This window comes from Canis aureus, chromosome 20 (genome assembly GCF_053574225.1).
Source record: "Canis aureus isolate CA01 chromosome 20, VMU_Caureus_v.1.0, whole genome shotgun sequence".
NCBI classification, from domain to species: Eukaryota; Metazoa; Chordata; class Mammalia; order Carnivora; family Canidae; genus Canis; species Canis aureus.
The window spans coordinates 59,718,593-59,735,767 of NC_135630.1; the positions used below are offsets into that span (position 1 = coordinate 59,718,593).

General features: G+C 54.0%; 1 protein-coding gene across 5 annotated transcripts in view; it reads right to left on the minus strand.

The window, feature by feature from the left end:
- The window catches only part of CACNB4 (calcium voltage-gated channel auxiliary subunit beta 4), a 222,293-nt gene that overhangs the window by 34,397 nt on the left and 170,721 nt on the right, over positions 1–17,175 (minus strand). For 2 of the 5 annotated variants that reach the window (XM_077861730.1, XM_077861731.1), the window contains 7 exons: positions 14,456–14,575; positions 13,042–13,164; positions 6,467–6,597; positions 3,761–3,837; positions 2,475–2,494; positions 2,170–2,250; positions 708–766 (listed from right to left, as the gene is read on the minus strand). In XM_077861730.1, coding sequence (XP_077717856.1) covers positions 708–766; positions 2,170–2,250; positions 2,475–2,494; positions 3,761–3,837; positions 6,467–6,597; positions 13,042–13,164; positions 14,456–14,575 — 611 coding nt within the window. Of the gene's footprint in view, positions 1–707; positions 767–2,169; positions 2,251–2,474; positions 2,495–3,760; positions 3,838–6,466; positions 6,598–6,771; positions 8,006–11,539; positions 11,559–13,041; positions 13,165–14,455; positions 14,576–17,175 lie in introns of those variants that run through there. The other 3 variants (XM_077861733.1, XM_077861732.1, XM_077861734.1) reach the window with 3 other exon arrangements.

Below are 17,175 nucleotides of genomic sequence, written 5' to 3' on the forward strand. Positions count from 1 at the left end.
TTTTTACCATTTCTCTGCAAAACACAGCAACTCTTTCAGGCATTTTTCACAAAACTTAAATGATAAACTTATTTGATGGCTGGAGACTGAGCCATGTTAATCCTACGATACGCGCAAAATATACCAATAAAATACAAGGTGATTTCTGGTAAAACACCCAGAACTAAGTACCATCGCCTGCAAACAGTGACTTTGGGAAGCTTATGATGAAAACATTTCTTGCACTCTTTACAGGAATCTCAGTCCTTTATACCTTTATACCTTTATACCTTTATACCTTTGCAGACACACATACATGCACACACACACACACACACACACTCATGCACGGTTCCCAAGTATTACTACCAGTTTGACCAGCGAGCCACCAGGTTTATCAGAAATATTCTACATTTTCATTAATATTTTTCACAAAATAAGTTTGGCATGAATTCACTAACAAGCAAGGAAATAGAGACCAACACATACATTTAATTAAAACAAATGGGTTATTTTCCTTCTCAAGGTCCTCTCTCCCTTGGGGATTCAATGCTATACTTCATAACTTCATATCTTCAGAATTCTTTCACTGTTTTCTTCCCTGAACACTGAGTTAACTTTTAATTAGAGAGCTTCTGCAATCACTGGAAACACAGATCCACAAATCAATTCATCATACATGTTCAGTTAAAGGAAGATAAAAATACAAAAACATCTGTATGTCTCACCTCCCATCAAACCTGTGCTTCAGGAAATCAAAGAGGGCTTTCTGCATCATGTCTGTTACCTTTGCAGAGGTGAGAAAAAGAGAATGAGGCAAACACACGCAGAGACAGAGAGAGAGAGAAGTCAAAGGTGAGAGAGGTGGAAGGAAGGGACCCTTTGAGCAGAGACCCTACCCGGCCTGTTGTCTCGGAGGCGGTAGGGCAGGTTACTGGAAGGCATCGCTCATGCTTAACCACTTAAAGGGACTGAACTCTCCCCCTTGGGCGTCCTCTAGGGTGTTGGGGCATGACCCAGCAGTGGTCGCTAGACCCAAGACAGACTCCCTTCCCTTCGTAGTGACAGAAGGGCAGCCAAGAGGCCACAATGGGCTGGCTTGGCTGGCAGGTGCCGCCTGAGTGGTGCTCGCCTCCAGCGAGGAGCAGCTGGAGCCCAGGACCCAGCCTCCCCGTGGTAGGAATTCTCCATCGCTATAGCTCGTCTGACATTCCCCACTTAGAGGCCAAGGGGACGAGGGAAGAAGGAGGGAGACTGGCAGGGGGGAGGAGAAGGGGATGGGATTCTTGGGTCTGCCTTAACAAGATTCGTTACTTCGTTCAATAAATGTGTATTGAGGCCTATGTGATGGACACTGTCCTAGCTCAGTGGGAATGTACCCTGCGGGTTGCCCACCTTCAGAGTTAACGTCCTGCATCTCCTCTATGCTAGCACAAAGTCCGAATGGCATCGTCTGAAATGTAGGACCCCTGAGTCTTTACTCTTTTCCTCCTTACGTGGTATTGTTTAATCTCTGAACAAGCTCATTAATGTTTCCACTGGAGGTTTTCCCCCCTTCTGTGTCCTTAAAATAAATAAGCACAGAAATATTTGGTGGGGTATGCCATCATCTTGAGCACCCAGCAAGGTGAGATTTGTTGGTGCTCTGAAGGTTCAGGTTTGCTGGCAGGTTTGCTGCCTACATGTTCTCCTATGCTGTTAATACTCCATTATTTCTTTGTTTTTTTTAAAGTAAGCTCTACACCCAATGTGGAGCTTGAGCTTATGACCCCAAGATCAAGAGCTGCGTGCTCTACCACTGAGCCAGCCGGGTGCCCCATACTTGATTATTTCTTTTTATTTTTCTCGTACTTGATTATTTCTAATCGTAATAGGAATGGTTGAGACAGAGTCCTTCACTTTGAATTTAATGCAGAGCAAACCGTTGACCAGAACTTTCCACTATAAATGTTTTAAGGGATATATTTCTAAACAAAGAGATACATGTAAGAGGAGGAGTGTCCCAGAAAGGGAAGGAAGAGTGAAAGGCCACATAGGCCCCGCACTGTGTGCCCCCGCCCCCGCCTTCACATGAGGGGAGTTGGCCCCACAGGTAGCCAGGTGTAAGCAGACTCCGGAAGAGCAAGCCCCCGACAGCTGTTTCCTAGACTCCCGATCAAGAACCGAAGCGAAACAGATTGGAATTTGTACCTCATAACCCTTCAGTGACGGCCCCACTAACACCACTGGACGCATGGATGGCACGACATCATAAGGAGGAATGTGCTCCGTCTGAAAAAGATGATTTGACACGCGTGACAAGGTGAGGCTAAGCACACCTCCTCGACAGCCACAGCACTCACAATTCTCAGGTCAAATGAGAAATGATTACCACGGGTCCCCACCGAGGAGGCTCCTCCCTTGTTTTATGGCCATTTGGGTCACTGAAATGGAGCATTGCAGGCACGTATGGATAGAGACCTTAACGGTAGATTTAAAAAGGAAACACGACTTACCACTTTTTGCTTCTGTTTTGCTAAAAGACAACAATGAGAGCCATATCAAAATACGTAATCTCTGTAAGTGATAGTACATGATTTTAAAAGATGGGAGAAGGTACCAATTTTTCCCTATGATTTTCATCATTTCACAATCCCCCACTCTGAAGAGCACTACTCTACTATTTCATTCCGGACAAGACAATTTTGAAGAGGAAAAAAAAAAAAAAGGCAGTTTCCTCCTTGTACGCATGACCTTATACCCTGACTTCCCATTGGGTGTGGAGGGTGGACTTTCTCATAACGCGGGAAGTTCTGGGCCAGCTGTGGGCCACAGGCTGCTCCCTGCTGGACACACAGCACGCAATGTAGCTGAGAACAACGTGGACGAATAAAATTTGATAAAAGGGAACTTGGAATAACGATTTAGGTAAAAATGATCATCACCTCAATCACTAGTTATTTTAGGATTTGTGATTTTGATGGCCCATGAGGAAATTTTGCAATCCTATATGTAAGTTTTTCGCCTACTTTCCGGGATATTGACACATTTTTCCTCGTTACGTTGTTCTTAATTTCAAATAAACCCATATCCAGTCATTCCTGTTCTTTCTTGTCTGGAATAGTACAAAGCTGCAATGATGTAAATGTCCAACCGACGGGGATGAGGCAAAATATTTTGACGTCTGATTAAACTGGTTCCGTGGTCACCCAAGCAGGTCCAGTCCATCTGAGGACAACCTGGAGACCTACTTCCGTTCAGAGACCGGGAGCTCAGGAAGGATCCAGACGAACAAGAACCCCGGACTCAGTTATCTGCTGTCCAAATAGAAATGAGGTCGTCCAGGCTTATTCAATGCTTCAACCCTCCCAACCTCCACGGCCCGGGCTGTACCGTCCTAAAGTTCCCCATGGAGACTGGAACAGAGCATTTTCTTAAGAGTCTACAACTTTTTTTTTTTTCTTTTAATTGGCCTTCACCATCTTAAAGTCTGTTGGGTTCTTGGGTGGAATAATACACTTGCTTCAGATTGAATTGCACAATGGACAGTTACTGGCTCTGGGGGGGAAATAAGACTTTTCAAAATTAGATCATAATGATTTGGATTTTTGGCACCCAAGCACCCTTTAAATTGAATAAATCGAATCACTATAGAAAGAAAGTGAGCAACGATATACTAAGTAGAAGAATCTTTAAATCAAGGTTTTAAATCATTTCCAAATTAGTAAAAATACTCGCGGGTATGTTCAAACATTAAGAAAGGGAAACATTCCATTAGAAGGAGATAAAGTAAAACCCTCACCTGTTGATGTGGGTGTTGCTCGAAATGTCCCTGATACCATTTCTCCAAGACTTGAAGAAGAATTTCCACTGGATTTCCTAGGATATAGGAAAGGAACTTAGGACTCATTCCCCAGATTCCTCGCAAATAGAACTTGAGAGTACAAAGCTTTCTTTGGCCTAAATCCTACTAAATAATTCAAAACACATCAAATCCTGCTTTGGAGAAGAACTTCAAGAATCTGTCCAAATGTTTTCTTTGACCTGTTTTGCAGAGAAGTTGGGGGACCTAACAGGGACCTGCAAATACTTGGCAAAAAGTATCTCTCCTAGTTACTCAATGCAGAAATCCGGCGGAAAAATCACGGACAAAAACAGTCTCGCGAATTGAGGCTTAACTAACACCAGTCATCCACGCACCAGTGGGATGACAGCTCAAAACAAGCCATCAGAGCCAGAAGAGGCATTTCTTTTTAAAAGTGATTATATGGGAGTCAGAATTAGGAAAAGATGGTAAGGATTTGGCCACAAATATTATCTGTGACCACTCCTCGTGTGAGAGCCCGCAGGGGCCCTTGGGAGCCAACCCTTCCTACTTCTCCGGGGTTCCTTCCTCTCAGGCTTGATCTCACAACCCCGAGATCACGTCTGACCTACAGACTCTAGGTCATAACACTCTAGTTTCTCATCCTGGCTTTGCCATTTGCTAGTTGCGGGACCTTGGCATATCACACTTCGTGTTTTTGAGCCTCAGTTTCCCTATCTATAGAATCAGTTACATCTCATGGGTTGGTGTGAAGAAAAAATAAGACCATGTTTATGAGCTCTTCGTTTTACCCTTTTAGTTCCAAAGTACAGAATAACATTATTGTTTTCAAAGATTCTATTCATTTATTTTAGAGAGAAATAGAGAGAAAGCACAAGTAGGGGGCAGGGGCAGAGGGAGAGGGAGAGAGAGCACCGTAAGCAGGCTTCAACATAGGGCTCGATCTCACAACCCCGAGATCATCACCTGAACCGAAATCAAGAGTCGGGCGCTTACTGACTGAGCCACCCAGGTGCCCCAGGACATAATCACATTATGAACTAATCATAACAAAATAACTACTTTGGAAATGATAATAATACATTTATTATTTCATTCAATGAACTTTTGTTGAGTACCCGTTGTTCTAGAAACTAGGAACACAACAGTAGGGGGAAAAGACAAAAATCCTTTCCCTACAGAGACAGATTTTAGTAGGAGACACCACCGTCAAACAGATGAACAGATAAATATATAGTATTTCTGACAGTTCTAAGTGCAATGGAGAAAATGAAGTCAGGAGAGAGATAGGAAGCAAGGGGAGGGAAGTGGGTACAATTTTAAAGACGGTGGCTGGAAAGGGGTCACTGAAAAGGTGATATTTAACAAAAATCTGAAGCAGATGAAGGAGTAATCTGGTGGAAATATGAAGAAAAGGATTCCAGTAAGAAGAAACTAGCAAGCGCAAAGGTCCTGAGGTCGGAACATGCATTCCCGATTGTGTTTAAGGAGCAGCAAGAGAGTAAACAGTCAAGAGTAGGAATAAGATAAATTAATAGTTAATAATATTATAGGCATGTGATATCCTAAAAAAAGATTGATAATTAAAAGTGGGGCAGGGGCACCTGAGTGGATCAGTCAGTTAAGCATCCCTTGTTCCCAGCTCAGGTCTTACTTGATCTTAGGGTTGTGAGTTCAAGCCTTGCTTTTGGTTCCATGCTGGGCATGGAGCCTACTTGAAAAAAAATTTAAAGATTAAAAATTAAAATTAAAAAAAAATGGGGCTAACTGTGCTTTTGGGATGTCTCGTCACTGTTTACGGAGCTCCCGGTAAGACAAGGCAAAAGGGCCCCCAAAGAACGGAGGAGTTTCTGAAGCAGAAAAGGATCCGGCAGAAAAAGGAAGTTGAGGGAGGTGGGAGGTGGGCAGGGGACTGGGGGACGGGCACCTGATGGGATGAGCGCTGGGTGTGAGGCTGTATGTTGGCAAATTGAATTTAAATCCAAAAGTTTTTTTCTAAAAAGGAAGTTGAGAGTCAAAAAGGAAGAACTGAGCCTATGTTGGGTCTTTCAAAAAAAAAAAAAAAAGATAACAGATATCAAATTCACGCTTCGGGGTAGGTTCCCAATACGTGCAGGCTCAGTGTGACCCTGGTTTCTCCTTTCCAGGGCTTGCATGTCTCCCCGGGACCTACAAATACCTACACTCTGAGGTTTTTGTGGCTGTGTCATTAGTTCGCTAGAGGGTGGTTCATCCCACGTTAGACGGTGTCTTCATCCCACTGCAAGAGATGGCAGATGCCCTGGGTAGAGAAGGGGGTTTGCAGGCCTGTGGGGCACCAGTGTACCCCGCCCCCCATGCCACCTGAGAGAGGGTCTCTGAGAGCCAGCAGGGAGGCCCAGCGGGTCAGGCCCGGCTCCCACCCGCACGGTGAGCGCGGGGAGGCCTTGCCGGGGCCACAGAGCAGAGTCCGCCGCGGGTGCGCGTGGGTGCCAGCTGGCACCCGCCTCAGCACGCCGTGGGGCGCGTCCTCCCGGAGCCCCTTTGCGTCACTTCCAAAAACACCTCGTACACAGAGAAGCCCCCTTTACTCTGAGAGCGTGTGTTTTTCACTGAAAAAGCGAACTTGAAAACACCATCTTATTTCTCTACCCCCCCGCACCCCCCCAAAAAAATCCATTTATAGAAACGAAGGCGCCTTACCCTCCGTGAAAACGTCCCCTTTTCTGTTCTTGCTGAATCCGTATGTTCTCCAGTCTGAGCGGACTTGGGATGAAGCCAATCTCGCACCCCTCTTTCACCAGCCTTCCTATCCACCAATCATTGTTGTATTTCTGGAATGCAGACGTAGAACTGCTATCAGTAGTAATTCGCTTACCTTCACGTGGCCTTCATTAGTTTCCGAGGCGAGGAACCCGACGCTCAGTCTGCGTTAACCGCGCTCCTGCGGTGTTGCACCCGGTTAGAGGTACCCCTGCACCCGCACGCTAAAGCTGAAGTCTGCACACCGAAGGCCCCAGAGAGCAAATGATCCAGGCTTTGCAGGCCACGCGGTCTCTGTCGCCACTATTTAAACCCGCTGTTGTCCCGCGTAAGCGACCACAGACGGCGCGTACTCCGTGTCTCAGCTCGCTTTCCTTGCTACAAGGGACGGCAGGCTAGACCCGGCCACAGGCCACGGTTTGCCCATCCCTGGGCTGCAGGTGGGGCCCGACCTCTGGATTCCTTTGGTCCTTGTCAAGCAGCCCCAGCCGATGACGAAAGAGTAGATTCTACCGGGATAAGTACAGCGTAACTGGAAGCCTGGAGAGCAAGGCGGACACATCCGGGGCGAAATACGCTCCGCTGTCACTATCTGTCAAAAGCCCTCAGCTAAAGGCTCCGGGACACTGTCTGTCGTCTGTTCTCGATGGAGAATTGTGGTCTTCCAGCTTTACTAGTCAAGATCCATCTCCCCGCCCGATGAACACGAAACCTACTCTTACAGAGTAGAGCTTACGCGTTGCTGCAAACGCGTGCAACGTTTGAAACGGTCTCCAGTGGCCTCAAGTCCAATAGCGACACCAGGAATTCCATCCACATGAAGTTCTGCGACACAAAGAATCAGAAAATAAAGCCACGCAAAGGCTTGGACCAGCCTGGGCGTAAGACTCGGTGAACACGGTGAGCGAAACCGTCTTTGCGATTACACATTTGCTGGAGCCTAGCTCCGAGGCCGCGTTTATTTTTTTATTTTTATTTTGTTTTTAAAGATTTTATTTATTTATTCATGAAAGACAAAGAGAGAGGCAGAGACACAGGCAGAGGGAGAAGCAGGCTCCATGCAGGGAGCCTGACGTGGGACTTGATCCCGGGTCTCCAGGATCACGCCCTGGGCTGAAGGCAGCGCTAAACCGCTGAGCCCCCCAGGGATCCCCCGAGGCCGCGTTTAACGCAGGCCACCTGCCTCAAGGGACGGTGTCCGGTAGGTGATGCTTAGGAAGCAGGTGCCAGCCCTATGGTTCCCGTCCTCCGCAGATGATTCCAATAACTTTGTCTTCATCTGTATCGGGCGAGGTAACGCTCTTCCTCTCGGATCCAAAAAGTATCCGCGTTTCCCGGAATGAAAACCTCTACGTCGTGGACTTTGCTTAGCTCAGACAAAGCGAGACTTACACGCACAGGACGCGGACGCACTGAGAGGGAGGGGCGGATGGTTTCCTGAAGTCGCTGCCGCATGAAACTCTGCGGAGCTTTGAGCAATCCTCAGCAACAGCCTCACACTCAGAAAAGCAGAACCAAAGTGGCTTCGGGGTGTGGCCTTTGTGAGGGACGCAGCCCCTACCCGGGGCGTGCAGGGCGTGCACTGTGAGACTGCACTTGAGAAATTTGATGTGACCTAATATAAAATCTTGAACAGCCAAAGTCTTGGTTTTTCCCGTCTTCCCATCTCGTATTTCAGGGTAACAGGCCTGAAAGAACGTGCCCGTTTGTTCTGGAATTAACAAAAGGCAAGGGGACCCCGCCGTAGAGCCTTGGGTGCTGGGTCTGGAGCGTAAGTGCTCTTGCGGTGGGGACGGAGCAGGCCACGGGGCAGTAAGCTCCTTCCTGAACGGCGAGCGGGCCCACGGGAACAGGACCGCGCTACGTGGCACCCGGGCGCCCTCGAAGGGCCTCCGGGGACGGTGGACGGCGGCCTCCCGATCTGCTCTAGCTCCGTTCTAGGACGCGGCTAACGCTCAGCAAGACTCTGGCTCGGGGGCAATAAGGGTCTTTGAGCTTCCCGGCAGGCGGCCGCCTCCGACGGTCAAGAGCTTGCACATTCGGCAGGTGGCCTACGCGATCCGCGGAGCTGCGGCTTCTCCGTGCACGTAGGCCTCTCCCGACTGAGGAAGGTCACGGCGGAGCACGGGGGCGGGCGGGTGGGGCGCCTAGAGGACGGGGCAGGGGGGCCCGAGGGCCTTCACCTGTGCTCCAGAAATGTGTTAGTTTGCGCCGATGTGCTGGGGCGCGGGGCCCGGGTCTGGAAGGTCGCCTTGGCGCTGCTCCAGTCCTCGCTTCCGTTTCCCGAACACGGTTAGCCCTTTCTTACTGGATATTATCTGAAAGCACGTGGTTCCGACCCACGCGGATCCGCAGCCCGCCACCCTACGTCGGGCTGCCCGCCTGAACGGAAGGTCACTCACTGATCCAGGAACCTATAAATCGCAAAGCAACCAACCGGGCCACCGGAGACCCCGGAGGGAGCGAAGGCGAGCAGCGACCCGGGAGGCTGGGATGTGGCTGCGCGTGCGTCCCGTGCGCGAGGCCTTCGCTCACCTTTCGAAGCTCTGCGTCTCCCTGGAAACAGCGGGTGCCGGCCGTCGAGGAGTACGGTTTGGTCATTTTTGACGGACACGGTGGGACAAGCAACGTGACCGTTCAGACGCGGGGCCACGTGTTTCAGGCTCAGGGGCCTTGTCTACTCGGCAGACGTGGACACCCCCGCCTCACACACGTCTGAAGATGCGGAGGCCGTGGAGTGGACGCTTCTGGGTCCTGGGTCCTGGGGCAGCAAGGCTGTGATGTGGCTCCGGCAGGGCCCAGCGGGGCTGCTGGGCACCCAGGACCCACCAACGTCTCCATCCACAAGGGCCTCCAACCATCTATCTTCCCTAGATCCTATCCCTACTGCGTGTCCCTAAGGGCCTGGTTTGGGGTACTTTCAGGGCTTCTGGGGGGCTGCATTGTCACACATGCCATGTCCGCGGCAGCTGCCTGCTAGCGAGGCTCTGAGCAGGGCGTCTGTGCCCGTCCTCTCCCTCGGGTCACGGCGAGTGAGGAGTCGCCCTCCCATCACAAATGCGCCCCCAGCCGGGGCCGGGATCCCACCCTCTTGCCTACTCAAACCCTGCACCCCCTCGCCGAGCTTTCCTTCCCCGTCCGCCTCTCCGCCGCCGTCGGTTAACGTCAAGCCGGCGCACGTGCTCCAAGAGCCCCCATCTCGGAAGGGAACCTCTGACTCCATCGTCTGCATCTGCAGGCTAGACTGGCCGCGTCCTCTCCCTCGAGGGCAGGCTCTGCGCTTGCCAGAAGCGCCTCCTGACGGGCCCTTCTCTCCTCATCCTCCTTCGTTCGGCTTCCAGACAACCGTCCCGATGACTCCCACGCGGCTGACCCCCGGATGCCAGCCCAGAGTCCGTTCCCCACTCCTCACTCGCCACGGCTGGTGGCTTCCTCCTCGGGGACACTCCTCCCCTGCTGCCCATGCATCGCTCCGCCCTGGTTTTCCCCGCGTATCTCGGGCTCCTCCTGCTCCGCTTCCTTGTCTGTGAGGCCATTCACGTGGACCACCTGTGCAGGACGCAATCCCTTCAGATTTGCCGTCAGGCTGCCTTCTCTCCTCCCGCTCCTCCCTCTCTAGGGGACTTGGATCATCATCACAGCTCTAAACGCCACACGTCAACTAATGACCTGAACTGACACCTTTGGCCCAACCTTTCCCCCAAGTTCCAGATTCGTACGTCGAGCTTCCACTTGACACGTCCTTTGAGATGTCCCCTCCCCAGCGGGCCCCTCCGTCCCCACCTCAGGCGTCTGCATCCCGGTTGCTCAGGTCACAAACCTCGACCTCCTTGACCACGCACGCGTTCTCCCGCACCTTAGGCTCGTCCCCTGCTCCATCACCAGCTCTCCTCGCCGAATGCCGGCCACACACCTCCGGCCTCCAATCTGTCTACCTCTTTCCCTCTCGCTGCTGCCACGCGGGCTCAGTGCCACGGTCTCTCACGGAGAATGGTGCTAACGGTCTCCCTGGCTCCACACTGACCCGCCCTACCCAACCCCCCCATCCATCGCGCATCGTCTCTACGATAATCAGAACAGCTTTAAAAAAAATAATAAATTCATCCCACTCCTTTGTTTTTAAAGTCTTCGGCGGCTTCTTACCACAAATAGAATAAAATGTCTCATTGCACATGGTGCCTCCTCTCCCTAGAAGGCTCCTCTTGCTCTCCTTGAGGTTGGCTCCTCTTCGGCTGTCAGGTCACATCATCCAAAAGGCCTTCTCTGGTCACCCCCGTATTTAACAGGATATGTGACGTTCTCATCCCTCTACTTCAAATTTTTGAGCATCTGCTTCATTTCCTCCCCCCCCCCCAAAGCATTCACGGTTTGGAATCATTTATTTATGATCTGTCTCCCCACTGGATTGACGTCCACGAGGAACTGGAATCTGTCTGCTTTGCTGACAACACCTGCCAGGGCCGGGCACGGGCTAAAGGCTCAAGAACGAGACCTTGAATGAGAACCGGAGCAAAGGGACAGTGTAGACAGAGCCCCAGCCAGCTCACACGGCCACGGCGCAGACACCCAGAGGCCGGACCTGCTTGCCACCAAAGCGTCAGAACTCTGTACGTCTCGGTGTCACTAGCGCCATCGCAGAATGCGGAGCTTCAGAGACAACGATTTTCAGAGCAGTCATACATTCACCGCGTGCAGCTCGTTTAGGACCGGCGGGCGGGGTGGCAGGCGCAGGTGTCCCAGCGACGTGGAGTGGTCGCCGTATGTCGATCACATGCCTCAGGTGTCCCTTTACTGTCCCCCTCTCTTTTTCCTAAAACCGGTTTCCGTCGCCTCCGTCCTCGCAGAGCCACCGGCAAGTAGGGACGCCGTCCGCCCTCTGCCGTCCGCCGTCCGCCCCCCCGGCCCCATCGGGAAGCCCCGGGCAGAAGGAGGCGGGAGGACCGCGCCCCTCCTCGGCCTGCCTCGTTCCTCAGCCCGCCTCCCAGACGCTGTCCCTCCCCTCTCCGCCGGCACCTCACGCAATCAGCGGTGGTTTCTCCCTCCAACGTGTCTCCGCGTGGCTAACAGGCTGAAATCCTTCCTACCTTAAAAAAATAAAGACGCAAATAAAAATTTAAAGACACTCCCTCGATTCTATAACTGACCTTTTTTTTTTTTTTTTTTTTTTCTCTCCTTTTCAACTCAAAGCTTTTAGGGAGAGCAAACCGCTCTTCCTGTCCTCTGGCCCCCAGATTATGCGGGTAGAGGCCCATCGGGGCTTCACGAGGCTCTCACGCCCCGGACACGTGGCTCCTAAAGCCTAAGTCCTGCGCACACGCTCCCTGCAACAAGGCGTCCCTCTACCTTCCTTATTCTGCCCCCGCGCCCCCTCCGTCCGTCCGAGCACACCCTCCCTTCTTTATTTGGAAAACCCGCACGGCCTCTGCCCTCCGAGGGAGCTCCACGGCTGGCCGTTCTCCATCGTCCTGTTTCACTGCCTCCACCCTCGCTGCCCGTGTGCAATCTCCCGGCCACGTCCAGGCGCCCTTCACTGCCCTCCCGCCTCGGCAGCCCCCTGGGCCCTGCTATGCTAATACAAGGCCGGCTGCACCTGCCCACGCGTAAAACCCCTCCCCAGCCCGCTGCCGGCTCATGAGGCCCAGGCTCGTTCGCAGGCCACCCTCCGCGCCCTGGCCCGTCCCCTATGCGGCTCCCTCCCCCTCGCACTGCCCTCCAGCCCCCGCGGCTGCCCAGCCTGAACCCCCCAGGCCCAGCCCTTCCCAGAGCTCCCGGGCCCCTGATCCTCTTCCCCCAGGCCAGGTGGTCCCCCAATACCCCTGCCTTTTTACTATGATGGAATTTATCACCCTGAGTAGACACCAGGCACCTGCCAGTCTCTTCCACCCGAGACCCGTGGGAACCGTGTGCCGTCATCTCTGATCTCGCAGCGCCCGGCACCACGTCCGAGATGAAGTAGGATTTCTAAATGAACGTTTTTGAGGCCATGATCCCACCTCTCGGGGTGCAAGGCCTCAAGTCCTCCCCGTGCTGCTCACTCCCTTAAGCTTCCTGGTTCCCGAAGTCCTCTGCCCTCTTCTTGACTTAACACTTCGATGGTTATGCTCCGTGTTGGTTCCACGGTCAAGGTCCGCGGGTTACGGCACAGACGTCTATAGCTACAATATCCCCTGTGAACGGTCCCTCAGGGGTGGGCGCCAGGCCACCAATTCCGGTTTCCCTAAGTTGGGTCCCTAGGTCTGTGCGGGCACACAGGGGCTTGAAAGGTGACCAGGGGACCACGGATCCGTCCTAACCCCCTCCTATGACGACCCCCTCCTATGATCCAATGTGACCATGCAAGCGACGCTCTTGGTCCCCTAAACCTCACTGACAACGAATGGATCTGGAAAGCCCCGAAATTAAGTGAGGTGACCCAGCGGCAGCTGCCCCGGGCTCCGCTCGGCTGTGTTTGGCTCAGAGCTGGCTCCGGCCCTCACCTCCCGGAGCTCGGGGGACGCACAGAGTCCTACGTTTACCTCTTTAATGTGGAGAAAGTCCTTGGCATCAAAGGAAATGGCTGTGCTCGGGACGGGCACATCCTCATCCAACGCGCCGCAGTAGCTCACGTTCGTCTTCACAGCGAATGCCACGGGCTTGGACTGGGGACAGAAGCAGGGCGTGAGGACGGGGCAGGAAGGGGAGCCACTCCACGTCCCTGGCAGCCTGGACAAATCCCCCACGAGGACTCGAAAAGGGATTCCTCGCCATCAGCCCGACCGCCTTCCCCGTCCTGCGCTACCCGCCAGGCGCCCCCCACCGAGGACCTGCCCTAACATCCTGGGGGGCGATGGGAGGACGGGGGGGGTGGGGAGGCTCTCTTCTTGGCCCTCCACTCCTAAAACTGATTTTTGTCACTTTAAAGGGTGATAGATGCCCCTTGGGACACAGGAAATGTGGGCTAGGCCTTAAATTAAAAGGAGGTGGGAGTAAAATCAATTTTTTAAAAATTTTTTTGAAGTAGCCTCAGGTCTGAAAACCCCTGTGGAATCCCCCTTAGTGGAGTGATCGCCTTGTCCTGCCCGGAAAGAGGAAGGCCAGTCAGGGGTAGACAGAAGGCCCGGCGTCCCCTCCAAGCCAGCGGGAGCTGGTTCTGATGCCTCCTAGGCCAAGTCCCCCCGCAGAGGCTCCCGGCGGACGCGGCCCCTCGGCTGCGGGTCCCTGCAAAAGCCACTAGACGGCCTGTGAGGAAGCGGATCCAAGCCGTGGCCACAAGGGAGGGCGCAGGTTCCTGGGATCCCGGGCCCCTGCCCGGCCGGCCCCGCACCCCTCCAGCCAAGCCAGTGGACAGACGGGCCCCGGCAGACACCCCGGACGGCGTCGCCCTCCTCCCACAGCTCTCAGAGAGCCTTTACTGTAAAAACAGAAGAAAGGAAGGGATTCGTATTATTTGAGCCTCCGTTTTTCCTCCGGAGGTCAGGCTGCATCAGTGCGCCCTGGACGCATGTCACCGGGGGCAAGGGAGACCGGCGGGCCACAGCCTCAGTCTCATTTTGCATAAAATCTGATGCAAAATGACATCAGACAGAGGGAGTCCAGGCTAAAAACAAAAACAAAAAAAAAACCCGCTTGGAAGGCACAGAACGGGGATCCCGGGTGACTCCTCTCAGATCCAGAGCGGCAGCTTGCCCCGTTGCCTCCCGTGGGCACAGAGATGCGGGGGCCGTGCCCTCTGCACAGGCGAGGCCTCGGGGCCGTGGCTGCCTGCGGACAAGCTCTGCACCCACGGGGGGTGGGGGTGCAGCGGGCAGCGGCGCCGGGGGACACAGGTGCGGGGCCCGGGCCTCGGTGGGGGCCCAGCCGCTCGGCCCGAGCCTGGCCAGCAGGTGCAGGCGGGGCCAGGGCAGCACCTGCGGGCGCTGCGCTGCGGAGCTAGCGAGGCTGGACAGTCACCTTGGCTCTCTCCAGCTGGATGGCGGCCTGCTGCTCCCTCTCCTGCCGAATCGCCTCCCGGTCCTCTTCCAGAGACACATCGGAGTCGGACGGCCTGCTGGTGTAGGAATCCGCTGAGCCCTGCAAGGGAACACCCAGAGCCGTTTACACCGAGGGCCGCGGCCTCCCCGTCGCGCGGCTCGCCCCTGCCGTCGGGCTCCGGGCACACGCTCACCGCGGCCGCGGGCGCATGGTCACGCCGACGCCCCAGGCCTCCCAGGGACCCGGGAGGTGGCCGGGCCACTGGTCAAGGGCCACTGGTCAAGGGCCAGGAGCTGAGCGGCAGCGAACACGGCGCCGACCCCGCGCCCAGGTCTTGATGTTCTGGGCCCCCCGCGCGCCCAGCCGTAGTCCCGGTCTCCTGCTCACGCACGCGGGAGGGAACAAGGCCCTCAGCCCACGAGACGCGTCCGGTTGTGCCCACAGCTTGGGCTACAGAGGACGGCTCTACCCGAGATGTCCACGCGGCAACGCGGAGCCCTGCAGCCGTCATCGCGTCCCCCGAGCCGCTGTTCACACCGTCGAACCCACTGTGACAACCTCAGGCCCCGGGGGGCTCGGAAGGTGGCGTGTCCGACTCGCGGTCTCGACTCGGGCCATTTTCTCAGGGTTGTGAGCTCCGTGCAGGGCGTGGAGCTGCTTAGAGTGTCCCGCCCGCCATCCCTCCCAGCTCCCCAACACAGCAAGCTCCAGTCACCGTCCCACGGGAGTCACACCCGGTCCCCGCGGCCACCACGCGTGAGCCTTCGGGATGAACACAAGGCTGTCCTCGATGGCAGCACACAGCCCGAGACGCTACCTGAGCCACCCCGGCGTCCAGCCTCATGGACGTGGCCAAGGTGCCGGGGCCGCCCAGCGTCACTCACTGCTCACGGCACAAGAGGACGTGAAAACTACAGCAGCTACTTAAAAAGTCAAAAAAAAAAAAATCCTTTAGGTTTGCCTCCCGGTTGCTAAGGAAACATCGCCCTTGCCGTCCTTACGCTGCCGTTACAGGTTGGTGTCTGCGCAGACGATGACACTCGCACGGCACAGCTCTCGACAGACCCGCTGTACTCGGCGGGTTCCAGAATCGCGCACAGATTCTGGAAAGCGGAGATGTCCACGTAGCTGAGAACCTGCTACCCGCTGCACACACCGAAGCGCCCTAGGCATGGTGGCCGCCGAAACGGATCCTTTCAAGCTTCTCCTAAGCTCGGAAATGTCGGGCTTAGCGCAGATTTTCCCGGCGCCCAAGGACAGCGACCCCTGCTTAGAGGTCTCATCAGAATGCCCGACAGAGGCTGGTTCTGGATCCTGCCTCTGCCACTCACTCTGGAAAACCGCGCAGGCTGCCCTGGCCACTCCGGGCTCCGCCGCTCCCTGCACACAAGCGGACGCCGCTTACTTGGAAGACACGAACGGAGTAAGACGTGACGAGCAGCTAACCCCCCCGCACTGGGGCCAGCACACGGCTCGCTGCCTTGACGCCTCGCCCCCGAAGCCCTGGAACAGTGCGGAAGCCATGGGCCGACTGGGCAGAGCCCTCCACCGAGCTGCTCTCATGCTCCAACACCTCCTCCAGGATGCGGCACGTGGCAAGCGCAGACTAAACGGCCATTCTCTTCCCCGTCTCCTAGTCCTGACAAACCTACGCTGGGTTAAAAGAAATCAACAGATGCTAATCATTTTTTCAACTCATTTATAATATACGTGCACAATAGCCCATCTCAGAAAGTCTCCATTTTTCTTGACGTATTTGTTGCCAAAAAACCCCAATGCTTTCCCCCAATGCTTTACTGCGATGTAATTGGCGTAGGACATCATGTAAGTTCCAGGTGTATGATTTGCTGAGACGATGCATTTTTTTTTTTTAATTTTTTTTATTTACTTATGATAGTCACAGAGAGAGAGAGAGAGAGAGAGAGAGAGAGAGGCAGAGACACAGGCAGAGGGAGAAGCAGGCTCCATGCACCGGGAGCCTGACATGGGATTCGATCCCGGGTCTCCAGGATCGCGCCCTGGGCCAAAGGCAGGTGCTAAACCGCTGCGCCACCCAGGGATCCCAGACGATGCATTTATAAGTTGCAAAATGATCACACCTGTGGTAACTGCAATGTGCCCAAACCCAGGCCCTTGATGCAGTGCTTTTGGGGCACGTGGGGGGCTCAGGGGGTGAGCATCTGCCTTCAGCTCAGGGCGTGACCCTGGGGGCCTGGGATCGAGTCTCGTGTCGGGCTCCCTGCATGGAGCCTGCTTCTCCCTCTGCCTGTGTCTCTGCTTCTCTCTCTGTGTCTCTCATGAATAAATAAAATAATTCAAAAAAAAAAAGGAAAAGAAAAGAAAGTGCCCTTTTAGGGTAAATGGATTTGTCAAGCAAATCATAACCAAATTCCTCTGTGCAGAAGTGCTTGGGGAAAATCTGGATGTACAAGATGGATCGGAACAGGGTGACCAACTATTCTGGAGACCCCTCATTGCTAGGAAAAAAAGAAAGCTACCTTGAAGTCCTTTAAATGGGTTCTCTTGGAACACATCTTTTGTCCAAATTTAGGCGGACCTGCAAAAAATCCAGGGTAAGAGAGAAAGAAAACAGTGTCTCTAAAATGCTACATATGAGAGCCGGTCGGAGCTAGCTGGAGGTGCCGCCCCGCTGACGGGTGGCACGTGCCGTCCATCATTTTAAGCTCCTGGACTGGCTG